Source organism: Brachyistius frenatus, unplaced genomic scaffold, assembly GCF_029030835.1.
Source record: "Brachyistius frenatus isolate BFR_SWC_R1_liver_20210118 unplaced genomic scaffold, ASM2903083v1 Contig_4, whole genome shotgun sequence".
Classification (NCBI taxonomy): Eukaryota; Metazoa; Chordata; class Actinopteri; family Embiotocidae; genus Brachyistius; species Brachyistius frenatus.
In genome coordinates this window covers 1,651,043-1,678,080 of record NW_027210603.1, presented here as the reverse complement: position 1 = coordinate 1,678,080, position 27,038 = coordinate 1,651,043, and the positions used below count along the sequence as shown (strand labels likewise).

The 27,038-nt window shown below is 42.6% G+C and overlaps 2 protein-coding genes and 1 long non-coding RNA gene across 4 annotated transcripts; 2 read left to right on the top strand and 1 right to left on the bottom strand.

The window, feature by feature from the left end:
• The first annotated feature begins 708 nt into the window (after positions 1 to 708).
• On the top strand, positions 709 to 11,169 carry LOC138627129 (SPRY domain-containing protein 3-like). 2 transcript variants are annotated; one of them, XM_069709277.1, is made up of 12 exons: positions 709 to 792; positions 1,960 to 2,106; positions 2,207 to 2,282; positions 3,597 to 3,721; positions 3,960 to 4,092; positions 4,346 to 4,534; positions 6,091 to 6,240; positions 7,834 to 7,891; positions 8,080 to 8,199; positions 8,318 to 8,463; positions 8,562 to 8,741; positions 10,017 to 11,169. In XM_069709277.1, the coding sequence occupies exons 2-11, from the start codon at positions 1,979 to 1,981 to the stop codon at positions 8,694 to 8,696; spliced, it is 1,260 nt and encodes a 419-aa protein (XP_069565378.1). In that variant the 5' UTR covers positions 709 to 792; positions 1,960 to 1,978; the 3' UTR covers positions 8,697 to 8,741; positions 10,017 to 11,169. The 2 variants fall into 2 exon arrangements, with proteins under 2 accessions (XP_069565378.1, XP_069565369.1); XM_069709268.1 differs by having other exon boundaries at positions 8,562 to 11,169.
• An 829-nt stretch (positions 11,170 to 11,998) lies between these two features.
• LOC138626974 (LIM domain and actin-binding protein 1-like) lies at positions 11,999 to 25,582 on the bottom strand. The gene is made up of 10 exons (XM_069708998.1): positions 25,454 to 25,582; positions 22,427 to 22,566; positions 21,653 to 21,698; positions 17,682 to 18,110; positions 15,523 to 15,577; positions 15,341 to 15,438; positions 14,793 to 14,871; positions 14,634 to 14,665; positions 14,394 to 14,527; positions 11,999 to 14,309 (listed from the first exon to the last, which is right to left on the bottom strand). The coding sequence occupies exons 2-10, from the start codon at positions 22,543 to 22,545 to the stop codon at positions 13,280 to 13,282; spliced, it is 2,022 nt and encodes a 673-aa protein (XP_069565099.1). The 5' UTR covers positions 22,546 to 22,566; positions 25,454 to 25,582; the 3' UTR covers positions 11,999 to 13,279.
• Positions 16,677 to 24,162, top strand: LOC138626982 (uncharacterized). The gene is made up of 3 exons (XR_011311345.1): positions 16,677 to 16,921; positions 17,724 to 18,132; positions 24,091 to 24,162. It is a non-coding gene; the product is annotated as an uncharacterized lncRNA (long non-coding RNA).
• Positions 25,583 to 27,038: the final 1,456 nt, after the last annotated feature.

Genomic DNA, 27,038 nt, shown 5'->3' with positions numbered 1-27,038 from the left:
TATATATATATTTAAACTTAAGTGATCATTTAAGTCGTTTTTCAAGCATAAAATGTCATAAAACTTTCCATTTATGACCTTCCCATCTGAACACAACACTTTCAGTCTGGAAAGAAGCTCACATTGAAGGATAATAAAATATCTGTTAATATATAATAGAATTACACTCTGATAAAAGATGTTATCCATGTTCCCCATAAAAGGGCCAAACACATCAACGACTCCTCTGTATTCCAGTAAGGTGGTGACATTATCTTTCTTTTCTGCACTTTTCCCACAGGAGAGAATTATAATTGGAACATCCTTTATTGTGTGTGTGTGTGTGTGTGTGTGTGTGTGTGTGTGTGTGTGTGTGTGTGTGTGTGTGTGTGTGTGTGTGTGTGTGTGTGTGTGTGTGTGTGTGTGTGTGTGTGTGCTCTCAAAGCAGGACTTCCGGTCACATAGTAATGCCTTTCCAGAGGCAACACAACACTGCATCAAGTGTAACTGTGTCGTGAAACAGAGAAAACAGCACCTTTTTGTTTGAAAGCATAAAAGGTCAAACTGCTTTCTTTTTTTTTTTCATGTAAAGTCTAACCATGTTTTCATGTAAACCAGCAGCAGTATAATGAATCCGAAGGTAAAAGACACTCAGCCTGGCGCTGCGCAGGTTAACGGCGTCGTTCATCCTCACATCTGATTGGCTGAGGAGGCGGGACTTCCGGCTGCGCAGGTTGGACATAAAGTCACAGACTTCACCTCCTTAAAATTGGAAGAAAACCCGACGGACTCGGCGTTACAAGTTATAAAACAGTAAGGAACCGATGTAAGACTGAGCGGCTGTCAATAGTGAAGGTGTAATCTGTGATAAATTCGTGTTTACGTGGTATAATCAGCCACACGGCGCGATAATGTACCGCTGAAAACAGTTAGCCGGCCAACATGTAGTTTGGGAAATGCGATGCTGCGTTTGAGGCAGGCTCGTAATTTGCCGCATCGGACGAGTTAACGCGCAAACAGCGCAGTTAAAAATATGAGTTGACAGCTCACCTACTTCTTTACTTCATTTAAGACGCATGATAAGTCAGATCCTGGTATTTAGGAGTCGTATTTAATCATCACTATGGAAAAACTCGACCGTCATTTCTTTTCAGAGTTTATTTTGAAAAGAAACAACCAACATTTTCAGGTTTTGTTTCTAACTAGACTATTTAAACCTACACGTGTCTGCTAAAATCCACCACTGAAAAGTCCTCACAGCAAGATGAAGGTAAATACAAACAAACAAACCTGAGTTTAAAAACTTAACTTTGAGTACTTTTACTTTAACTGACAAATAAAGAGGACTAATAAAGTAAGTAATAAAGAAAACAACAGATTGGCAGATAAAACAATCCACACATACATTGACAATAGATTCACCTTTTCATTCAAGTCATTTATCAATGATAAGAGAAAAGACAAATAATCTTTTGTATCTGCATTTTTCAGTTTGCACACTCAATGTTTGACTTTGTAAACTGAATATTTTTAGGATTGAAGTTTTGTTTGGGCAATTTTAAGACATCAGATTGGGTGTTGGGAAGCTGTGAACGGTGCTTTTTGTATTTGCTGACATCCTATAATCGAAAATGATTACTTGAGGATATAATGTGCTTATTAAATAACATTTATGTGCAGCTTTGCACCAGGAAGGTATTATGTTTAAGTATTGGCTTTTAGATTCAGAAGAGAGAGTCTGGGAAAAACAAAACACTGAGTCGAGGTGTTTGCTTGTCGTTGGAATGTGGGACTAAACATGAATGGAAAAAAAACCACAAGGAAGTGTTTGTTAGGATCTACTTCCTCAACCTAACCGTTGTTGACCAAACAGCTGATGTAACTAGACGTGTTCGTTCTTCTCAGTCATCATGATGTTTCAAAGTCATTTTAAAATATTAAAACTGTTTGGTTTTGTGTGTGTGTGTGTGTGTTCCCTAGATTGTGATGGTTTTCGGACATGGACGACATAAACCTTCATTATCGCTTTCTGAACTGGAGGAGAAGAATCCGAGAGATTCGTGAGGTGCGAGCTGTGCGTTACCGCGAGCGACTCAAAAGGATGTTAAGAGACGGAGACCTCCTCAGGTAACCATGACGATCGATGCCGCTGTGAGACGGAGAAGAAACAGATTTTTAATGCATGTGGCTGACGTGATGATTATATTTCTCTCTGTTCTCTTTGTAGGTATCACGGGAATTCAGATGAAGTCGGCTGTTTCGTGGCAGCGCGGCCGTTGTCGAAGAGAAACCGCTATTTTGAAGTGAGAGCTGATGATTTTCTCTCTTTCTGTTCTTTTAACACAAGAGTGACCATTTTCACAACCTCACTTGTTGTTTAAATTTCACTTGGAAATAAGCTCATTACAATTATTTCACTGTTCATTGTAACCTTAGATATTTCACTGCACAAACATCCGAGGCAAGTGGCGGTTTCAGAATAAATCCGTGCTCTAACTTGCCTCACGAACACACATCCTGCCCAGTCTGACGTGTCAACACAGTGAAACCATAAACTAACCAGCTCGACCTTCAAACCTTTGTGCGCTTCATGCTTGTGACTCACGTCGTGGGTGTCACGGAGGAAGGGAGGAAAGGAAACCACTTGCGTGAAAGGAGATATGAGGCAATAAATGACTGTTGAATGGACGCTGATTGTAGCTCTGATTGTAGATTTTTTTTAGGTTTTACACCAGAAAAAAAACGAGCCGCGTTACTTCTGAGTCTCTGGAGAGCGGCGCTGATTTCATGGGAAAGAAGTTGAAAGTTTCCTCCGCTCGCTGCCCTGGATTTGGCAGCAGTGCTCCGATTGCACCGCGTCCATGTAGGGCTCCCCAGGGATGATGTCATATGGTCAGCATTCAGTTATGATAACAATGGAGCAGGCCAGCATTTTACTTAAGGGTTTTCCCTTTGAACCGTCGTGTGAGCTCGTATAAAAACATGCTACGTGGTTTCAAGTTGGTTTTTGAAATTGAAAAAGAGAAGCAGTGAAAAGCCAAAAAGAAAATGTTGCAGTGTGTAAAAAAATCTGCAGAGACTGAAGTTGGTGTTTTGAAACTTTTGTGTTCAACTTGTCTGATTTTCGCCAGCATGAAATCTGTAAAAACCTTTTCACCAAAAGTGAACACACTTTGAATTGCGTGTCTGACCAGCTGTTGTTTGGACTTTTACGGCCTGCAGAGAAGAAATCCTTCAGATTTTACTGCTCCAAGGACACCTTCGCCGTCATCATCATCATCTTTTTAACTCTCAAGTCTTTAGTTTATGACTAAAACCTGCAAAGCGAATGTCATTCCCATTAAATTTTTGTTATGTTTTGGTCTAATAAGAAAATATTAACACGCTGACGTCATCAGTATGGTTGACCTTTGTCAGTGTCTTTTAAAGATGTGTCAGAGGAAAGAATAAAATGACTCCTCATCTTATTTGGAGGAAATAACATGTTCTGATTGTGCCGTCTTCTTCATGTCATGTTGTTTAAAGGATGCAAAGATGCTTCTCCGATTAACACAAAGACGTTGGGAGGATATTTGGTCTCCTGTGTTTCTGGTAACGGGGCCTGCGGTCTTTTTCAGGTGACGATCATCGATACCGGAGTCAGGGGGATGATCGCTGTCGGCTTGGTGCCTCAGCTCTACAAACTGGACCATCAGCCGGGCTGGCTCCCCAACTCTGTGGCTTTTCATGCTGATGATGGCAAGTATGTGACAACAACTTTCTTTACATAAATACATGACATGGAGATGCAGCAGAACTAAACCACATCAAATAGACTGATAATTAACGATGGGACAGTTCTTTATTATTTTTTATTAAATAGGCTGCTGGTTTTGTACCAATTTACCTTCATTTTCTGTTACTCAACGCATTATGAACCTGAACAAGGTATCCCACCTGTTGCATTAACCCACCAACCCGTCCGACTCGTCTTCCTGCAGGCTGTATAATGGAAACACTGTCGGACAGCAGTTCGGTCCTAAATGCTGCAGAGGGGACAGAATCGGTTGTGGAATCTCTCTGGACCCCGAAGACGGACAGTTAACTGTGTTTTTTACCAAGAATGGTGCTGAAGTAAGAACCCCACCTCAGATGTAATGGGTTTTAAGTTCGTCTTGTTTTATTTAGTTCACAGATCCCTCTAAACCTTCCTGTGTGTGTGTGTGTGTGTGTGTGTGTGTGTGTGTGTGTGTGTGTGTGTGTGTGTGTGTGTGTGTGTGTGTGTGTGTGTGTGTGTGTGTGTGTGTGTGTGTGTGTGTGTGTGTGTGTGTGTGTGTGTGTGTGTGTGTGTGTGTGTGTGTGTGCGCGCGTGTGTGTGCGCGCTCAGGTCGGCAGCGTGGACGTCCCGGCCTCCCCCGACGCTCTCTACCCCGCGGTGGGGATGCACTCTTTGGGGGAAGAGGTGCTGCTGGACCTGAACGCTGAGTGGGGGATGGAGGAGGACGATGGGCAGATGATAGTGGACAGTCATGAGGAGGACTGGGGCCGCCTTCATGACGTTAAGGTGACCGGCACGGTGAGTCCTCGAAGTGAGCTGTGTGTGAGTCACTTCAGTCAACGTTCAGTCAAGCCTGAAGATGACAAGGTGAGAACAAGATACATCTGGTACTGTTGAATGAGGAAGACGTGAGCTTCCCCTGCTTCTCATCTGTGGTCGAGGTGAGCAGCTCGAGGGTATACTAAGCTCTACTAGTGTGACACACCCAAAATCTGCAACCAAAGAGAAAAAGTGCAGCGTCTGTACTGTAGTCCCCCTGCAGCAATTGTGATCATTTTTAAGTCAAGTTATTGTAGTGCAGTGCTAAATCAGCAGAGTTTATAAAGAACCATGTCCACAGACACCAAATCTGCCTCCAGACTTCTCGGTTGGCTTTTCTCAAAGTTGTTGAAGTAATTAAATAAGAGAGGAGTTTATGAAAACGGGGCATATGAGAAAACACGTTAATGAAAGTCCCCTGTTTAGCATTTATAAGCACTATTATGTAACAGTATACTGTATGTGTTAATAACTCAGCCATGAGGTGAGACAGTAATAAATGACACTAGAATAACAAATAGTATGATTTTATATTAATAAACACTTAGAAAGTCCATTAAAAGGCAAAATAGGGTTTATAGGGATATAAAATAAGTGACATGCACGCTGACCGATCTCCACCAACCTGGCCGTGTCCTGTGTGAGTTCAGAGCCAAACACCGCATTATGAACAAACAATAACACGTTTCAGTGTTATAATGCTGCACGCAAGCAGTCGGGATTATAACAGAAGAGGAGCGAAGCTGTTCTGTGGGACTTCGAGGCTCATCAGGGATAAAGCGCTTCAACACGATCTGCTTTGACGTTGAAGTTTTGTTTCAATAGTTTATGGCTGAAAGCGTAATTTTTCGGTTTAATTGTGCATCTCTGGGTTTAGATTCGATTAGAATGATTACACCAAATGTCCCAGGAATCAAACAAATTCAATTAAAAGTAACCCAAATGATTTGAAACCAACGACATGGCTGCAAAAACAAAGATTAAGATGTAAATGTAGCGCCACATTTGATCACATTAATCTTTGACTGATGAGATGTCGACGTGAGAGGAAGCGTGAACCTTTTGCTGGAACCAAACCATCGTATGACAGAGTTGATGCGGTATTGTAAAGGGGATCAATACTGAGCTGTACTTCTAATGAAAGTACAAACGGTCTCCTGCAGGGATGAGAAATCAAATCCTTCCTTATTAATTTCATGGCGTTGCAGCAGATTTTCTTTCATCTTATGTAACATTCCTATTGAGGAACATGTGAATAAAACATGTCATCAGCTCCTGTTTATTCCTTCCTGAAGTTTAATCCACGCTGCTGCAAAGTCCGACATGTTTTCACTCGTTTTTTTTAAATGCAGTCGTTGTGATCATTTGAAAAAAATCCTCTTCCAGTTCGTCCAACACACCTCAGCAGCCCACAGGTGGACATGTGACCCGTGTGCGTGTGTGTGTGTGTATATGTGTGTGTGTGTGTGTGTGTGTGTGTGTGTGTGTGTGTGTGTGTGTGTATATGTGTGTCTCCGCATGTGTGTCCCCCACAGCTGCTGGAGTACGTCGGGAAAGGGAAGAGCATCGTGGACGTGGGCTTGGCTCAGGCCCGTCGGCCCCTCAACACCCGCTTCCACTACTACGAGCTGGAGATCACCGACGCGGGAGAGAAGTGTTACATCGCCCTGGGGCTGGCACGCAGGGTGAGAGCCGCCGCCTCTAATGACCACATGTCACCGACACGCAACGTCAATTACCCGACGCGCTCGCCGGTTATCTGTCGGTAAAGAAAACTTCTCTGACGCCTCATCATCGGCCCCCGCTGCTCTCACTGTTTCCAGTCCAAGTGATGGATGACCCGAAGAGGAAAAGCTAACAACAGAATAAATATTGTCTCATTTCACCCCCACATCTGGTTTTCCGTAGAAAGCAGCTTGTTCCGTTTAAATGCTAATTTAACGCGCAGCACTGTGGTCAGGAGTGGGAGAGTTGCTTATGAGATGAGATGTTTGTTTCAGTTTCTTTCTTCTGTATTTTACTTCCTCTTTCTGGATAATCAGTCGTTGTACAGGCGGTTCAAATGAGAAAGAGGAATGCAGAATTCACCTCAGGCAAAGCACTTTCATATTTGTTTTAATTTGTCACAGTTAGCTGGTATTCAGTCATAAATAATGGCGGCGAGTGCTGGTCCTTATTCTGGAAAAAAGCTGAGAAGACTCGCTGAGTGTTTACACATCAGAGAAGAAACCAGCTGCCTTTCTGCCTCGAATGAACCCGTCATAAACTCATGATGTGCACATCGTAACACTTTGCCGAGGGTGCAGTCTTATTTGCATCTTTACAAATGTGAAATAAAGTGTGAATCAGATATTGTTCTCCGCCGGCGTGTTGGTGCACATCCTTCTGACTTGTTGGACAGTAATTGATGGAGCGTCGCTCCTCCGTATCCCGCCGCTGCTTTTCCGGCTGGGAGGTGAAGGATTATCGCTGCAGACGCTCCCGACGGACTCCCGCGCCGCCAGCCGCTGTGTGTGGGTGCGTCCGGCCCCCCGGGTCAGGCGGCGTGGACAATGGAGTCATTTTTGCTGATTGTTTTCCAGGAATTGTTTTTCTCAGCGTGTCTGCGGTTTTTTCGTGGAGCATTATAAATCCATCAGCCGGTCATTCCTGAGTTGTTGTTTTTTTTTTTTTTTTTCTTCATCCCCCATCATCTCCTGCAAGACACATCAGTCTGCTGATTCATCACCTCTCGCTACAATAATCAAAACAAAAGATGTGTCTCTTTCAGGGAGACGCATGCTGAACAGTTACTCGTTGCTCAATGATTGTGATATTGGATAAAGGAGCGATTGTTTCCGGCGCATTCCTTTTCTCTTCTGTTGCTTCAGGGGAAATGTCTCATAGTCTCGGTTTTCTACTCTTTCATCCTGAGATCATCCTTCAGTCTTCTCATGCTCTCTCCTTCCAAACTCCTGGTTTCCTTCCCATTGCTGTGCCGAAAAATCACTGCAGTGCTCTAGTTATAGAAATATCTCTCCCACCAAAAGCTTTACAGTAAAGCCCGTGTTAGGCGTGTCCCAAATCCTCCCTGTACAAAAGGCAGGTGTGTGTTTTAGGTGTGCGATGACACCGTTTTCTGTTGGACCCGCAAAACATGTTCTGAAAAGAGCCGACCCAAAAGTTTATGTAACTTTTAAGAGTTCCACTTTGAGATGTAAACACACACAGATGACTGTAGTTTGTATCATCCTCCATAGTTTGGTGTCAACAACTACATTTTCTCTTTTGGTTTTCAGGACTATCCCAAAAACAGACATCCAGGTTGGAGCAGAGGGTCCATAGCTTATCACGCAGGTGAGTTGTGTCTGATCAGAACCACCTGTCGGAGGGAGAGAGGGAATGTGTGTCTCTGCCTGAGTGAGTTTTCTGAACAGGATCATTACCGGATGGATGTCATAAATGTTGGCAGATGTTTGACAGCTGTATCACACACCGTCTGTGTAGTGAAAAGCATGAATCGGCCTCCTCGTTGTTCTCCGTAGATGACGGGAAGTTGTTCCACGGCAGCGGGGTCGGAGACCCGTTCGGGCCGCGCTGCTTCGAAGGAGACATCATCGGCTGCGGCATCATGTTTCCACGTGACTTCAACCTCGATGCTGGAGGTGAACATATTTTTATTGTGTTTTTTTTTTTCTCTCTAAGTGCCGCAACACATGCAGCCTTGAAATGTGCTTTTTATCTTCCTTTTTTTTTTTTTTTTCTTTGGCTGGGTTCTTTCAGAAGACGTCGATGACTTCGACCTTGATGTGGTTCCTAAGCCCAGCGTGGTGCAGAATGACTTGTATGCAAATAATGAGGAGGAGGAGGAGGAGGAGGAAGAGGAGGAGGAGGAGGAGGGAGAAGATTTAGAGGGGAGGAAGGTCATGGTGAGATGCTGTTGCGTTCGTAGGAATATATAAAACCAGAGACTCTTCCTCCGTCAGTGCAGATGTTCATCTGATCTGCCTTGTGTTTGTTTGAGCAGGTGTTCTTCACCAGGAACAGGAAGGTGGTGGGCCGGAGGGAAGTGGCTCTACCTGTAGGCGGCTTCTACCCCACTATCGGCATGATGAGCACCGGGGAGAAGGTCCGAGTGGACCTGCACCCCCTCAGCGGCTGAGCTGAAGGAAATCGCCGCTGAAATCGGACAAATGATGGAGCTCTGGTGCGTTTTGGAGAACGGACGATGAAAAATAAATCTCCGAAATGTTACTTGAAAGGTCGCTCCAGCTGACATTTGACTATAGTTGACGGGAGGTTAACATGCTGGAAAAATTTTGATCGAAAATGATCTAAATTATGTGTTTAGATATGACATTTGTGCCTTAAAAAAAAGTGCTTTATAAAGTAATAATTTTATACTGTGAGAAATTGTTAAACAAATCAGAAGTTTTTTAGGATTTTTGACAATTTAATCAAACAGTATAAAGTTAATGAAACTGCCAAAAACAGTCTCACCACAGTAACTAATGTAAAAGTGAAGACAGAGCAGAGCCTGGATAACAAATGGACCCTGTTTGTTATCAGCAATAACATGTCAATAAACAGGCCACTCTGCTTCCTACTGACGGTGTGTTACTGACACTCAGTGGTGAAACTGATAGTCTGGAATAATCCTCACAAAGTCTTTCAAAGAAACAGAGCTGCTTTATTCCTGCGGTTCTGTGTGAGCGTCGGTTCCTCGTGGACTCGTTCCATCGAGTAATTACAGCATATTTTGTGGAAACACGTCAGGCTGCCTGCGTTGGGAGTAATTGGGTAATTAAGGGTAATAACAATTTGTTGAAATTAAATCCAAACCATTTTAATGGCCTTAATTGTCTTTGTGGAGTAAGCAGTTTTAAAAAGCAAAAATCCAAATGAGGGTTAGAAGTTTTAATGTCGTGACGAGCAGCTGTCGCGTTTCATCTGCTGTGATTTGGACGTGAGAGTAGACGATGGGCAGGTTTTAATCACAGCAACGTATTTGGGTTAAATCTGAAAGATGTGACACTAAAAGACCAACAATCACTGAGGTGACAGTATTCTTAATGTTACTCTCTTAATATTGCTTTGAAAGTGTTTTCCAGCAGCTATTTGTAACTACGTATGTTTTCTTTGAGCTCATATTCGGCAGTTCTGCACAAACAAACCAAGAATAACTCGGCTGACAAAGGCCTGATATCAAATGTATTTTATGTGGATCATAAAGTATTTCGGAAATTACAACCAAATGTCTCAAAAGGAAAACTGTCAGGAGCCGTTCTCGATTATACACCTTGTCAGGACAGGAAATTAAGGGCTAAATACCGCAAAGCACTAAATTTCTTCCACATTTGAATATTTGATCGAAGATCTGAATGTTGAAAATGAAGCCATACTGTAACTTTTACTTGCTGCTCTCAGGTATATCTGAAAATCCCCCCAAAAAATGTAAGATTATATTTTTGTCTTTCATCAGATAGGAGCAGTATAAAGGCAGAAACAGAGCAGAGGAGCGACATGCAGTCAGTGTCTGGCTGGCCGGGAATTAATCCAGAGATTCACTGCTTGTCTGCTGCTGCACCCGTGTGGTGCGTCCTCACCGTGAGGTCGCTCCCGTTGAAAATCTGAATTCATTCTGGTTTTTCTGCAGTAAGGTCATTGTGTGATTTTGCTGCACGTTGAATATTCTTTGCAGCAACGTGTCTCCACATGTAATCCTTGTTTTATACTTTTTCTTTTTTTCACAAATTCTTTTCTTTTCTTCCACCATAATCGAGCACAAATTTAAAGACAGTTTCTTTTCTCCAAAGATGTTTGTGCCAATGCTCCTGTTGTGGATGTTTTTTCTCCTTTATTTCACAGAATGTCAGAGATAAAGACGCTGCTTTATCATCTCTGTGCATTTGTCTTAACAGGTTTTAAATTATTAATAAAAAATAGCATAACAACAGGCAGGTAATTACTGTTTTTTAAACTTTTATCTCCAATATAGATTTTTTTTTTTTTTTTATCGGCCACCCTTTATTCATGCCATAATAATAATTCATGCTGTCATTTTACAGGCAAATCCTGATTATTCAAGCATCAGATGTCTTAAAGAAGTGGACGGCTGTTAAAAATGTGACCTAATGAGCAAAGAGTCTGTGTGAAAAATCCAGCTTGGACCCTTTGCAGAATAATATACCTGCTTTTAGGATCCGTGTAGGTGTTACAGATCAGAACAAACATCTAAAAACACCGAGCTGGATCCACGTTGGACTCCAAATCTTGCTGGAATATATAAAATAAGGATGAATTGTGTTCGTTAAGCGCCCCACTAGTGAGCAAGTATTTTTTTTTTAAACTCTGGTTAACTTGATTCTCCGTTGCTGCTATTTGTGTGCTGCGACGATAATGTTGCACACCATCACATCAGTCGGTGCTGTAGACGGGGAGGTGGAGTGTTTTCCTTTTGTTTTCTCTCTTATTGTCCAGTTAGACGGTAACGATCGTCTGTGACTTCCTGGTTCTTTCTTGTATGTTTTTCTATCATTGTGACTTTTCTCTTTCTGTCTCTTAAAGCAATCAGAAAAAAAAAAAAAAAAAACATGCCAAAGAGGTTCATTAATAAAATATTTAAATTGACTGCACTACTGACTCCATTTTGCCTTTTTTCCTCTTCTAAGTTTAATATGAACAAAAATCTTTTTTTGCAAGCAAAATCGTTCAACCCACAAATTATGTATTAAAAAATATTCTCAGCTCCCCCACAGTTGTGTGTTGTAGTAACAGGATGAAATGAAGAACAAAGGTCTGTTCATTTCTGATGCAGGTCTTTCAGTCAACGTTATATAAAATATAAAGCGGCGATGATGTCGAAAGAAGCGTTTAATTTATGGCATCATGTGGGCCGATGGATGCTGGAGGTTTTTTGCGTCAACAGCTCGGATGTCTTAACATATAAAATGTATAAAGTTTGGTATTTAAGTACAGCAGCAGTGCTTCTGGATGGGCAGGTATCAGCTGCTTGTTTTTTCATTGTCAGGACTACAACGCTGTCCTCAGACGAGAGAATGAGCAGGAGGAGAGACAATGGAGGAAATCCATGAAACCCGCAGATGGGTTGGAGATAATATTTAACATCCAGCTTTCTTTGGCTCAGTAACATTCACAGCTTGTTTCTTTTCGGATGGAAATCGATGCGTTCGCCGGTTACAAGATAATGAGGATAGATGGTGTGTTGTGATTATAGTCTGAAGACATCTGGGGACAATAGTCTACTGTGAGAGATGCGCACAGACCAGGAGGCAGGCAGCTGTGTGCTCATCATACATCCAATTAATCGGTGAATTCAAGTCTGGATGGACCTCGATGTTCCCGTTTAGTTTATGAGACGGTGCGTTCATGTTTAAAACTTCTGTTCCTGAACGCACCACGAGTCTGAGAGTGAGGAAGATGTATCATTGTGCAAACTCTTAATGTCCTTATTGATAAAGTTTAATTGTGTTTCAACAACAGCTTAAAGATCCAATGTGTCATAATACAAATTAATAAAAAATTATTTGTGCAAACATATTTTACATAGAAATGATAAAATAGAAAAGAGTTTGGGCCGTTTCCAAGCACAAAGTGTTTTAACAAACAATAGAAACTGGATTACACGTTTAATGAGGTTAAAACACAAAAATAAGATCAGAAGGCCCCGAGAGATGAAACATATTGAGATATCACGCTGAGAAGATGGCTGCCAGTACAAACTTTGGTTAATTAAACGTTCTCATTCAACGTGGGAGAGGAGATAAAAAAAAATATATTTCAGGACAGAAATTCAAACAGGCTGAAAAGTTTCCAATATAAATCCAGAGTTGAGCAGTTCTTTACACAGATACACTTATGATTGAGATGAGCCCTTATTTAATTTACCCTTTCAGTGCCAGTTCTTATTTTACCAAACCACAGAGAGCCCCCCGATGTTGTTATAGCTCCCTGACTTGTCTGTTATTTACATTTAAAGACGAGTCAGGTGTTTGTTAAAGACTCAATAACAGTCACAGCAGGTTGCATCCGGATATCATAAATGCCACATGTGACGAAATGCCAAAAAAAATGACAGTCTGCACTGTAGTGATGTGACACTCAAGATTATGTGAGGATGGAAATATCAAGTAATTTCAGGGAGAACCAACACCGACAGTTTTATTCCTGAGAACAGACGAGAAAACCGAATCCAGCAGACGCTCATTTGGTTCCGTTTTGTATTTCTTTCCCTTTTTTTTTTTTTTTTTTTTGCAATTTAAATTATTATGTAAATATCTGAACTACTATATGAACACACATTCGTTCTCCGACATCTTAAAAATACAGATATTTAGATGTCTCGCTGTCTTCTACACACGACACATCATGGCTGTTTTGCTTTATGCTGCCTGGAATGAAAAAGTACCATTAAGTGCCACTTAAAAGTCGGTTTCTGGACACACCAGCTGCAAATTATATTCACTGGTGATCCATCTAAGGGAGGCCAACTCTCCAGCATAATCAGGAGTAATGAAAAAAGGTGTATAATTAAAATATTAACCAAAACAAAATCAAACATTTTAACAGTTAAAAGCAGTTATATTCACAAACCTACGCGGCATGTTTGCATCTCTCCATGAACACTAAAAATCTGGCAAAGCAAAATTTATCATCTACACAAAATTGAGAAAACAAAACTTCACAGAGTGTTTTATGACGTGGCAACGAGATCGTGAGGTGTTCCTATGACTCCTCCTCCTCCTCCTCCTCCTCGTAGTAGCGGTTCCTCTTGATTATATCCTCGGCGCTCAGCTCCTCGGCGTCGCTTCCCTCCTTGTCCTGCTCCCAGAAGCCCACGTCCTGGGACGTGCGGTGCTGCTTCGGCTGCGGAGGTGGCGAAGGGCAAGGCGACATGTCAGGAGAGAGGCTCCTCAGCGAGCTCCCCTCCACGGCCGTCTTGTCTGCAGCTGCGTCTCCTTTTGGTTTGTCTCTGTCTTCTTCTTGTCCCTCAGAGATGGTCTCACCTGCCGCGTCTTCACGCTGTATCTGAGGCAGCTTCTTCTCCTGCTGGACGTCTGACTTGCTTCCTGTCTTCGGCTCTTCAGATGATTTCTTGTCCTCGAACGACGCTCTCCAGTCCAGCAGTGATTTGAGCGGCCGACGAGGCTCCCGAACACCCGGACCGGTTTCGTCTTTGGGTTTGGGTGCGAGTGTAAAAGGCCGGCTGCGCTCCTTCATGGACGAGCTCCTCCTCAGGCTCTTCAGCTCGGTCCGCTCCGTGCTCTGGAACGATGGCGGCGCGTCGTCCTCCGGAGGCCACTTGGCCCTCCAGGGTCGGCCGGAGGTGACGCCCTCCGTGACGGGACTGAGTGCTGCGCTCCCGGAGTGGCCCTCCCCGCCCGGAGGAGGCCAGGCGATCCTCAGCCTGCGTTTCTCCCCTGATTTCTCTGCAGACTGATCTTTCTCCGCGGCGTGCGGCTGCACTCGGGTCTCCAGTAAGGCAGTGAGGTCTGTCACCTTCACCTGCGGAGACTCCTCCACAGCTGGAGCTGCCCGAGTGTCGGACACAGCTGGACGCGCCACCGCCGCCGGTTTCTCTTGTTCTTGCGGTTTCGCTGCTTCCTCACCTTCGTCTTCGTCGGCTCGCGGCTCCCAGAGCTCCTTATGAGGCCGATGGCCGAAGCCTTCGTCGTAGTTTCCTTTGGCTTTGAACAGCTGGCTGAAGTGGGGCTTGCAGTAGATGGTTCCATGCAGAGAGGCGTAGTTCCCGAGGCTGGGAGCAGACAGGAGAAAGGATGTTAGAAGCTTGAGAATGATTTTCCCTCCATTTATATGAAATCTTTCCGTCTAGATTTACCTCAGCGTTGTGTTGCAGTGACTACAGCGGAAGCAGCTCTTGTGGTAGACCTGCTGATGAGCCACCAGTCTCTCCAGAGGATACACCGTCTTCTGACAGGCGACGCAGGTCTCCCTCGCCGGCAGGCAGAACTTCTAAAAAGATAAATAATCCAGTTAAATGTATTCCTAACAACACTTGAAATTGTTTTTTGTTTTTTGTACATATAATGGTCCGTGCATGTCTGCTGTGATGACTCACTCTGGATGCTTTGGGCTGCTCCGCGCTCTCACCTGAAACAGGCAAGACATGGAATGAGCTCAGTTGCTGCTCAGTGACTGAGATCTCACTCCGAGTGTCAAAGTTAGAAATGATGTGTTTTTCTGTATTTATAAATGAGATATTTCCTCCAAGACTCACCGTTGCACTCAGGTCCAAGTGTGTGTTTCTCGTTGACAGCTGCAGATGGTTTTGGAGCAGAAACCTCTGAAGTTGCAGCCTGAAGGAAAACAAACACTGGTGTAAATTTGTTGTCGCATAATAAATCATTTTGTACTTCCTTCTTTCTCTTATACAACAGAACAGAACAGAACAGAACAGAACAGAACAGAACAGAACAGAACAGAACAGAACAGAACAGAACAGAACAGAACAGAACAGAACAGAACAGCTCCATTTAGGGGCCGAGACCTTGTTTCTGCTGTTCTTTAATTCATATTTAAAACTATTCGAAGTATTTAGAAATGAGCAATTTCTGAAAACACAATATAATACAGAATCATTACAAAATTAAATATGTTTAAGTGATGTGTGAAAACATAAATGAACAGCATTTAGTTATGGTTTTTGTTTGGATTTAAGCCTTTAAAGTCGTCATGCAAATGTTTTAATATCCGTGTTTTTTTTGCATCTTTTGAGACTATATTTTTCTTGCTTATATGTTTTTCAACATTTTAAAATCATCTCACAGAGCGAGCGGCTCCTTGTTTAGAAACAGCAGCCTGGTACTTGGCCATCTTCTCCCTCAGCGATGAAGACTCCAGCGCTCTGTCCAACACAGACAGACCTACAGATGAAGAGGAGATCAGAGTCAACGCTTTGCTTTAGACACACATAGAAAATGTTGATTAATCAGCTGATTGTTGCTCACCACTGTGCTGCTCCATGTCCTCTGATGAAGAACTGCGCAGAGTTGTCCTGCCAGCCTACAAGAGAAAAAGACAAAGATGGGCCCAGAAACCAGAGCACCAACTCTGATGACTTAAACTGATTCCCACATTTCTTTATTAACAACATTCTCATTTCTTATTGGAAAAAAGCTTCACAGCTCGTGACTCAGAATGAATGCGATCAGTCATCAGGACCGGTGTTAAAGCGTCATATAAAGCTCTGCACTGTGCCGAGTATGAAGAAGTTATGTTCTCAAAAACAACGAATCTAAAAAAGAAAAAAGACATATTTTAGATGACTTTGAAATCTCTGCAGTGTTTCCTGTTTTATCCAGAATCATTCTTGGAATATCTGCAGCCTTTAAAATAAAAGTTTTCAGGGTCACTGTAACTAGCTCCTCCTCCCATCTGCATTCTCGCCTGATCACTCAGACACCACATGGATGTCGTGTCATAAAAAGATCCTTGGAACATTATCCACTGAGCACCAAACCACAGACTCCGTCTCAGCAGCGCCGCTCTGAAGACAAACCAGACACGAGGTCGAGAGTGGAGAGTTTTACTTCTGTTAGCAGCAGAAATTGTCCTCTGAGGTAAGAAAGCACCTTTAATGGAAGTCTATGAGTAAAATAAAGTGGATATTTTTTCCAAGCATCCATTAAATACCTCGTAATAACTAGTATCACTGCTGTCTGCAGTGACATGTTTGACCCGCTGTCCTTCACTAAAACTCTGTGTGTGTGTGTGTGTGTGTGTGTGTGTGTGTGTGTGTGTGTGTGTGTGTGTGTGTGTGTGTGTGTGTGTGTGTGTGTGTGTGTGTGTGTGTGTGTGTCCACGTGTCACCAACACTAATGATGAAACCAGACAGTTTCTCTCTCTGCACACTTGAATGGATAAAAAGAGTTTGAGCCACTTAAAACAGCACCGTTTCTTTCAGGCTTCTTCACTGGAGCTGTGACTTCCTGTTGGGCCACCATCTTCCTCCGAACACCGAGCCGAGCAGAACACAAAAGCAAGGGTGCATTCACCTATTGTACTTGATTAAAGGGGTATTCAGCCTTTTCAGAACAGCACTGACAGGGTTCCTGTTTCCTAGTGGTGATGTAATCGTCCTCAAAAAGACGAAACTGGAGAACCATAACGCAACTGCAAAAGTTAGAACGTGCACGCTAATTAAAACGGCATGACAGGAGGGCTGTGTTCCTCTCATTTGACTAAAAATTTGAATTCGACACAAAAACACGGACTCCCAGGAAGGAGCGGCGTACACCCTGCAGCTAATTAAAAGAGAGAAGAAGACAGCCGTTCCTCAGAGGTGATCCTGTGAGGAAGGAGACAGCCCGAGGTCAGGAATGTTCCTGCATTCCTGCGATGTGGAAGGTGAGGAACGGAGAGCGCTTGTTGTTTTTGGGCCGAGAAGGAGAACGACACGGAGAAAAAAGGAAACCGGGCGGGGGGGGGAAGACGAAGGCAAATTCAGGTGGAAGAAGACGACTTCTTAAAATACAGGAAGAAGAGTACAACAGGGAGAATACATCTGAAAAGAAACTGGAATATGAAAATCTTAAATACAGAAATATGCTGAGAACTAAATATTCCTGCACACTTAGATCTTCTCTTTCCTTTACAAACGTATTACTTCAAAATTATATACCATATATGTGTTTTCTACTTTGGTTTAATTGCTGTAAAGCAAACTGATAATAATTGATAGATTATTGTGAATTCAGATTTAAGATTTCCTCCGAAGATGCAAATTAATTGTGGCTGCAGAAGCAACTTCAGGTTAAAGTTGCACCCTTTTTCTCCAGAGCAGTTGAGAAAACATACCAATGTTTTACAACATCAGGACAGTAAATCCCACCATCAACAGGGTTGTTACAGTTAAGTCCTTGGAAACGTGGCCGATGGCATAAAATGCACAGCTGTTGCAGAGCGAAGGGAGTTTAGAGGCTCATTCATGAAGTACTCATCCAAACAAAAAGGATCTCTAATCATTTTGAAAGTATGCAGAAGTTGTGTGGCGGTTTGGTCGTGATTTAATGTTTGTACAAAGCAGAAAGTGATGACCTTGCACATTAAAGGCCCTTTAATGTTATTTATGGACGATGACCTCATGATTACTGACTGAATACTGTACCTTGCCTCCGCCGTCCTGTCCCTGCTCGAACTTCATCTTCAGGTTGTTCAGTGGCACTCTGGGTTTTTCAAAAGAGGCACACGGGCTGGTTGGAACTTGCTGTTCGAGCTTTTCAGGTCTCCTGCCGTGTGTCAGCTCGTCCCCGTCCATCCCTCCCTGTTCTTCACCTTCAGGAGGTGCTGGCGGCGGCTGGACTCGACTGGCTGGCGGCTGCTCGGTCAGCGGGCCCGGGCTCTTCACCGGAGGACAGCTCTCACTGATGGACGCCGGCCTGGTGAGGGATGGAGGTCTGCGGCGAGAGACGGACTGGCTCTGAGGCGGAGCAGAGGACGGAGGCTTGGTTTGATGGAGGTTTCCCGCCTGCTCCCAGCGCTTCTTCAGAGCACTCAGGTTGCCGGTCCGCGGGGACGGTGCTGCACTCTCAACAGACTGAGAGGAAGAGAGGAAAACTGTGAGTACGTCGTTCTTACTGTGAAATTAAAATGACTTCTCTGTATGGAGACTAACTTCTAAAAGTATGTTCATTTAGCAGCCACAGCTTCAACCTCAGTTAAATACAATGGAATAAAGGAAATGCCTGAATCTGAATTTGGCCTCACTGACAGATTAACTGAACAGCTGTTCAAAGCTGCTCCAGGAAGTAGATGTTATGCTGTAGCTGCAGAAGTCTTGAACAGGGCTGAGCATGCAGGCACATTTTCCAACTGCATTCCTTTCCACATGACAATTTCACCTTTCCTAAAAACCACCGAGGACTCTGAAGACTCTGTTCACCACAGCAAACAAAACGAGCGAACAGCGGGAGGCACGCTGCGGTCGGCAGGAACTTCCTTCATTAAAAAAGAGGTATTACTCATCGGAAAAAAAGAGGATCTGGAAATGAGAATAAATCAGCCGCGGACAAATAAACAAATTAACTTATAACTCACTGAGACTGAATGAGAGCCTTTGTATAAAGGTTCATCATAATTCCTCAAAAACACAAACTACCAATAGATTTTCAACCTAAATTAGAGATTATTAGAGATGACAAACAAAAACACACCTAAAAGACATTCAGCTTTAGTACATCAAATGACATCTAAAGAGGAGTTATATTAACATGCGGACAGACTAAAAGAGAAAGAAATAAGAAGTTCAGGAAAAAGGACCGAACAAAAGGGACAAAAAGCCTCCAACAAGGGACAAAAAAACAGAAGCACAATTACTGTCTTTGTGAGCCAAGTCCAGGCTGAATGGAAAGAACCGGACAGTGACGAGATTGTTCCCCTTTTCTCAGGCAAATACAACAAAAAAGAAAGTTCACTTTCTGCGAACAGCTAGACAGCGAGGAAAGGGAGAGTCCTTCTTCACAGGTCGGCGTGCAGAGAGACAGCGAGAGGTTCAAACTCTCCCAGATGCTAACAGCTAAAACCAAACTCTGCTGGTGAGAGTTGGTCCAGCCCTCTTCAACACCAGGAAAGTGAGAGACAGAGACAGACAGAATAGCCAGGAAACCAGAGCAGGAAATGATACATTCAGGGAAAAGTTAACTCTTTGTTCACTGCGGAGGCTTTTTTTTTTTCACTCAGAAGATAAGACTGGTAAAAAAAAAATGTGTCTGCAGAGTTTACATTAACAGACTGCAAATGTTTTAGAGAAGGCAGAAAACAGCACGAAATAAAGAAGAGTAGACAAATCAATTAAAAAAAATTAAAACGGGTAAAGTCTGTCATAAATGTGAAACAGGAAGTAGTAATTCTTTACACCAAATTTTAAACAGTATTATTTAACTGACATCAGATACTCATTCTTTCATCAAACACATTAGTCAGTTCTTAACTTCAATCCAAATCAGTGCAGAGTCAGAAGAGCCACATCACATAATATCAAGCAATATGTCTGCAGTTTCTTTTAGGGTTTATGAAATATAATTGCCAAATATTTTACATAAAACTAACTATGATTGGGAGACCACAGACCCGAACCCATTTTATTAGTTTATCCTCTGTGTGTTCTCACTAATACGGACCTGTATTACTGGAGCTACAAGGACTGAACACAGTTATCAGATCCACTGAGCTGCTATCATTATTCCTGAAACCAGCGGCACTAGATGATGCATGAGGAGCAGTTGGTTTTTAGGAGTGTTTGTTTTGCAGATTCGGTCGTTAAAGGGGGAAAGTAAGTCTTGGATAAAAAGATCTGACCTCATGATGACCACTCAGAAAAACTCCAACACAGAAACTGTGAGGGGAAGATGCCCTAATATCAAGTTACGATCCATCCGTCCATTATCTATACCCGCTTTTATCCTGGTGGGGGGGGGGGGGGGGGCTGGAGCCTATCCCAGTTCACTTTGGGCAAAGGCAGGGTACACAGGGTACACAGGGTACACAGGGTACACCCAAGACAGGTCGCCAGTCCATCACAGGGCCAACACATAGAGACAGACGGAAACAAAGAGCGTTCACGCTCTCATTCACACCTAATGGATATTTGTAGAATCACCAATTAACCTGACACGCATGTTTTTTTGGACGGCGGGAGGAAGCCGGAGTAGCAGGCACACGGAGAACATGTAAACTCCGCACAGGCCCGGATAAAAGGGATAAAACTAATCTCTCAGACTCATACCGTGATTATTTTCCATTTATCAATGAATTTGCTGATTGAAACTCAATATTAAAGAGAAAATATAATAATTTCTACTCATCTTTAGCTTCCAGAGACTAAAGTGACGTCCACATTTTTAATGATTTCTAGTCACTGACTCATGTAATTTATCTAATGGACGAATCATTTGATACTAATCAAGTCCCCCCTTCACCCACCCCGCCCCTTCCCCACTCACACTCACACACACACAGACAGATGGTCTCTTACGCTGCTCAAACCTGCCATGCCTGACACAAGTCTTAGCTACGAATATCTACAGAACTTCAGATTAAAATGTAAATTATTACAAGTAATGGTTACCTGGACAATTTGAATATGCAGATCTTGACAGAAACTAACTTCCATTCATTAAAGTTATATTATATCTTATCTTTACGCCTTCATATCACGTTTCTATAGGAGTGAGAAAAAAAAAAGCTGGTGTCACTATAATTACCAGCAAGATCATTCAACAAACGGTGAAGAAGCTAACAAGCTTTTCATCAGCTGGTTGACACACATGCACGCACACACACACACACACACACACACACACACACACACACACACACACACACACACACACACACACAGGTAAATAATAAGTATATTACACACAACCATGACACGGTTACCTTGTATGTCTTCATGGTGTTAGCGGATCATTTAATCTCCGTCGACGTTTGTTTATCAGTCTGTCTCCCTGACGGAGCAGATAACCTGCAGCACTGCAGGAGGATTACACCGAAGTGGGATTATGTGGCTTGATAGCCGGCCCACTGCAACAAGTGACCAATGAGGGGTTACCCGGGACAAGACATTTGCCCGAGACAGCGTGTTGGCGTGTTGGCATGGTGAGCCTGTGTGTGTGTGTGTGTGTGTGTGTGTGTGTGTGTGTGTGTGTGTGTGTGTGTGTGTGTGTGTGTGTGTGTGTGTGTGTGTGTGTGTGTGTGTGTGTGTGTGTGTGTGTGTGTGTGTGTGTGTGCGTGCGTGCGTGCGTGCGTACCTCTCATCATGCATGCTGTAATTTCTTTAGCACCACAAACAGCTACTGAGCAAATACAGTGAGACGTGCAGCACACATACAGTTCATTTGACCGTGCTGTTTGCTGGGAGAGGCTCATCGTAAAGCTGTAACCAACATGAGGAGTGACACTCTATCTACTTAAGGGTTTCCTCTTTGTGTGAGAAACCTCAGTTTGTCTTTTGTGTATCAAACTGAGGAGTAACTGTTCACAACTGTTTTCGGGGAGACATATCTGTAAAGTGATGTCACTGGGAAATAAAATGTTTCTACCATCCATCTGTTCGACAAGCTTAACAGAAATACTTACTGCTTTTCTCTTCTCCATACTGGACTCTTCAGCAGCTCTCTGGTACCTGAGTAAAGGAGGAAACACTGACCTCTGCTGACTTGACACAAAAAGGAGCACATACAGTGTACACAAGTCGTCACGTTTTCTTTCAAGAAAGTAAACTATGATTTTTGTTTTGTTTTTTTTGTTATAGTTTTTAAATTTTTTAAACCAAGTTTAGATGATATTTTATCTTTCAGCTTTTTTAGATCAGGTCAATTCATGAGTAATGTGAAGTATTCTTTGTGTATTTTAAACAAGCAACACAATAAATCATAAAATAATAAGAGCTTTTATTTGCCTTTATTTATCGCTAACAACTTATTCAGTCAAATAAGTGATCCTCTGTTTTGTGGTTGCAGAAAGGATTCATTAAAATTCATTCTGCATCTATTTCATCTGAAGTATTTGCATCATAATTGACATAAAACATGGTGAAGCTGAAAATGTGACTGAGGCCGAATGGGCAAAACATTTATTTTGCAGAACGGTGTCATCTAACAATGTATTTAATATTCATTCAATATTAGGATTCAATAAAAGTTCCTTTTTGGCTTTTACTTGTATTACAGGAAGTTTTAAGAGCAGAAATGTTTGTTTTTTAAACTTATAAACTGTAGTTATTCACAGTACAGATATGAATGTGACTTAAGATTCATCATCATTGAACAGAAAGAAAAAACTAAAACAGAACCCTGACTTTGTATTTAGTTTTTTTTTAAAGCAGAGATGTGAACAGGAGGCGTCACTCACTTGGAGAAGCGCTCTGCGATGGCGTTGCTTTTCCCTCGGCCGCTGAGCGACAGCTCCTTCGCTGTCACACGCAGGGACTGCGTCGCCCAGGACCTTCGATTGAACGAACCGCTTTCCATCTCTGCCGACTACCTGAGAAACTGAAACACAAACACGCCCACGTGTATTACAACACACGTAATTCTCCTCTTCTCAAAGCTGGTGGGAGCTGAGTATTATCCGACCGATTCCAAATAACGCTGTTTAATCTGCTTGTTGTCACAAAATAATCTTCCTCTCCTCATCATTTTTATGGATGGTGGCCGTGTGAGTGTGTTCAGGCAGCAACTGGCTGCACTGCTACAATGATCGGGTGGTTCTTCATCACACCCAAGAGCTGCTTCCAGGAAGAGGGAAGAACAGGAAACTATTGCAGCTGAAATGTTTCCTTGAAAACAGGATCACTTTTGACAGGAAAGGCCAGCACCTGAGGTCAACTGTTTCTGTTCTCTCTGTCTGCGATCATTCATTTGCAGGTTTATAACGTACGTACGTTCATGCTCTCTGTGGTGCGTGTGTCAGTGGAGGTGTGACGAGGTGTAAACTCACACAGAGCGCGTTATAAACCTGCAAATTAGTGATCGCAGACAGGAGACAGTTTGTCTATATAACAAACATGGATGCTGCCATCAACCTTCCTACCATACATGTCATCTACCACATGACATGTATATCTTACAATATACATTTATGTGTCAAGATAAGTTTCAGCCTTGTTTATTCATTTAGTATACATCTATACAGTGTACATATACTATATGAGCCCCTGCAGTTATGTCTGCAAACACACAGGAGTCAACATGCTCCAACTCGCACCGCGACTCGTTCCACTTGATCGCAAGATAGAAATACAAACTGAAACCAGCAAAGCTCAGCGTGAGCACGTCGTCATTACGAGAGGATAACTCACCACGGCGGATCAGAGGCAAAGCAGAGCGTCATGATTTACACCCCGACAAAACCCACACTTTACTGAGAGCTGTGTGATCGGCCCTCAGATAAGCTTTTCTGTGTTTTGGACACCAGCCGAACGTCAGGCCGTGAATTCTTTGTGAATCTTCCTTTAATGTTCCGACTGTACGTTTCCCATCGTAAATTAAACTCACTACTGTCTACAGATGATAGATTCAGGAATCATTTATCTCACTATCTGGGCCTTTTCACTCAGGCAGACATATTGCATCATCACTCACACGCGGAGCAATACTGGTTACAAGTTTGAGGACTTTGAACCGAACTTCAACGAAGCTCAAAAACAGTCTTCTTACAGGACACCAAGTCCGATCAATTTGGATAAATATTATATTCCATGACAGACATTACATATAAACTACTTGTATTAGAGCTTATTTAATCACTTCCATTTTGCCTCAGGCTAATGTTTTGGTTTCTAAATGAGCTCAGACAAACATTAACAAAAGAAAAACCCGAGTTAGACGCAATACAATGTTAGGAAGGGTCATCTTATATCTTAAACCTCGAGGCTATTTGCTGTTGCTACACGTTTTTAGGCCCGACAGGTGAGTTAGTTTACATTCAGTTGCATGTTGTACTGTTGCTACAGCACTGACATTTTAATGGCTGTACTGAGAAGGCACTTCATAGTTGTCACGTCCTTTTTGCAGGATGTCAGAGGGGGCTGGGGCCCATTCCTGCATGCACTGCATGGAAGGTAGGGGACACACCCTGGGACGGCCACCATTACACCAGCGCTGGTCGACTGAGTTTAGAGTCGACTAGCCACCTGTTTTGCATATCCTTAAACCTTAGACGGCTGAAGGAAGTCGAGCAAGAACACAGGAAGAACAAATGAAGTCCCAACAAAGACGGAGACTCAAACACAAGTCTTTCTGGATATGAGTGCGTAAAGAGAATAGTACGACTCGGCTGTCATCTGTACGTCAACACACAGCAGCGAATGTTCCTGATTTAAAAAAAAAAGAATAGGGTGGAGACAAGGGATGCTTATTTCTGTATGTAAAAACAATCTTTGTGCTTTAAGGATCTGACTTTTTGTTGCGTGACCTGTTTGGAAACCTGAAAGTAAAATCTTTCTCACATTACTGAGTGTTTCAAGCGAATATTATCATTTTAAATAAGTCATCTTTGTCACATTATCAGCACTAGATTTCACAAAAGGATTCTTTGCCTTTATTAAAACACCTCCACAACTCCCGGCTCTGTTTCTCTAAATCCAAGCTTATAACAGGAACATCACCTCAATCAGAGGCAGCATTAGTAACGAGATTTACTTATTCGTTACTTCTTTAAGGGGTGAAGTCCACTGCAGGTGGAGCCGGGAAAACATCACAGGCTACCTGTTAATAGGAGCTTCTGAAATCTGATCATCCGAGATGAATTAGATCCTCCATCACTAGTTATCAAGAAAACTGATAAACTGACTTCTGAACCTCACTTAAAGCAAAGTTCTTCTCAGTAACAAATGAACCACAACAGCTTACAATATGACTCATAAGTATCAGGAGGAGTCCACACTGCTTGAACACATAATTGACCTATGAGGCAATTAGTCTTTAACAACAGCACAAAATCATGTGTTTACGAGGAAACAACTGAAGCTTGAGCTGAAGAGTCAGCAGTGAGGCATGCAGAGGAGAGACGTGACTTCAACAGTGGCCAACATGTCATTTGAAGAAGGTTCATTCCAGGTGTTATCAGTAAGGGCTCTGAAAAACGTTCATAACACATCAAAGAAAAGGGCTATGGAGCAATAAAAACATAGGTTTCTACTTAGTAACACGGATTTACACATATCCCGAAACTACAAACTCAGCAGCTGGACTGGTTTGGCATCAATTGCCTCGAAGACAGCGAGTCCTCTGAGAGCCGGGCGGAGTGTGCGCAGTGGCGTTATTACGACTAAACAATCACAAACTCACTCAAAGCCATCAACATACACCTTTTTAATATAACTTATTACAGTTATTTACGTACATTTTCGTGTCTTTGCTCTGAGTTTCGTCTTACCTGCAGGAACTTCCGTTTGGTGAAACCAGCGAGACACCTGACACTTGCTGCTGCTGCTCCTGCCGCTGCGTCAACGCCCGGTGTGGACCGACAGAGGCGGGGTGAAGACAAAGGTGTCCTGGGAGTGGAAGAGCCAGGTCACGTGATTCAACGCACCAATGACCTTAGGTATTGCATTACCCCTACCTGGTGCATTTACGACTGCCTGTGTGTGTGTGTGTGTGTGTGTGTGTGTGTGTGTGTGTGTGTGTGTGTGTGTGTGTGTGTGTGTGTGTGTGTGTGTGTGTGTGTGTGTGTGTGTGTGTGTGTGTGTGTGTGTGTGTGTGTGTGTGTGTGTGTGTGTGTGTGTGTGTGCAGACCGCCCACCAAAATTCCTGAGAACAACAGCAGGCATCCCACGCTCATTTTTCAGGGGAAAGAAGATACTAGGAATGGACACGAAGGGAGCAAGTACACAGAACAACAATGTCTTTTCTATAATGATGAAAATAATAATAATAATAATAATGATAATATAGAAGCTTTGGTTGAAAATGCAGATACAAAAATAAACAAAAACTGGGATGAGCAGACACTATCAAAACATTTAATGTTCAATGTTAAAGGTAATGCAAGGACCATGTGCTGTATATACCAAAAAAAACACATTAAGACAGCCTATATTTATCCCAGTGCTGCAGAACAATAGACCTTTGTATTATTAACTGTATCAGGAATAAAAACTGGTTGTGGCAGTGCTCGGTGAACTGGATGTTTGCATGATATTTGCCTTCTAAATAAGACCAGCTGGAAAGTCTAGAAAGAAGGCACATCACGCCTTTGATTTGAAGACCTAGTTTCATTTTCCAGAGTTGGCAGGTATCCACTCAGTTCAAGCCCTGGAGTGTCTCTCTTCCACCCCTCAAAGCTGTTACAGTGAACCGGGGCCAAATGTAGTATTTAAGTTTGGTCAATGACAGGATGGTTTTTCAAGTTCAGTTGAAGGTTTCCCTTTTACGCCAGAGATAACCATGTCATAACATAACACCTGTCGACTTTTAGACCAAACTAAATGTGACAACATCGATACGTAAACTTATGAAAAACCTTTTTATCTATTTAGTTGTCTGAAGAAGAGCCATTGCTCATTAAAATCAACCAGGAAATAGTTTCCATTTAAATTAAAAATAAAGCACATGTGTCATATGTTCAAACTGAAACTGATGTGCCCTCAACAGTACAGCTTGGCAAGACTTTGGGCAATTTTAGTGGCTTATGGGTCTATAATGTTGACTTATCAGTTGATATATTTAATTTTATTGCATTGGTTATAATAAAATATCGAAAGAAAAAAAACCTTCACATTTACTGTTTCTCTTCTTAAAAATGACATTGAAGACCATAAAACACATAATCTTGTACTCTTGTTCTCCGTGTTCTCATAGTTTGTGATCTTTCTGTTTTACTTATGCTCAAAGTATAAAGTTTTGTAAAACATTTTTCCAAGTCAAAACTTTCAACTGATTTCTTGAAAAACCAGACAAAACAGACCTTACCGGTTGTTTATTAGAGAATAGTGATGGAAGGAGGTGTTTTGCTGCAAGAC

Excerpts from the sequence above, each read along its gene's own strand:
- LOC138627129 (XM_069709277.1), top strand. The coding sequence starts at position 1,979 with ATGGACGACATAAACCTTCATTATCGCTTTCTGAACTGGAGGAGAAGA. Across the intron at positions 2,107-2,206 it reads AGAGACGGAGACCTCCTCAG|GTATCACGGGAATTCAGATG; the intron begins GTAACCATGACG and ends TTCTCTTTGTAG. Across the intron at positions 4,535-6,090 it reads ACGTTAAGGTGACCGGCACG|CTGCTGGAGTACGTCGGGAA; the intron begins GTGAGTCCTCGA and ends TGTCCCCCACAG.
- LOC138626974 (XM_069708998.1), bottom strand. The coding sequence starts at position 22,545 with ATGGAAAGCGGTTCGTTCAATCGAAGGTCCTGGGCGACGCAGTCCCTG. Across the intron at positions 14,666-14,792 it reads ACTTGGACCTGAGTGCAACG|GTGAGAGCGCGGAGCAGCCC; the intron begins GTGAGTCTTGGA and ends TGCCTGTTTCAG. Across the intron at positions 14,528-14,633 it reads AGCAGCCCAAAGCATCCAGA|AAGTTCTGCCTGCCGGCGAG; the intron begins GTGAGTCATCAC and ends TTATCTTTTTAG.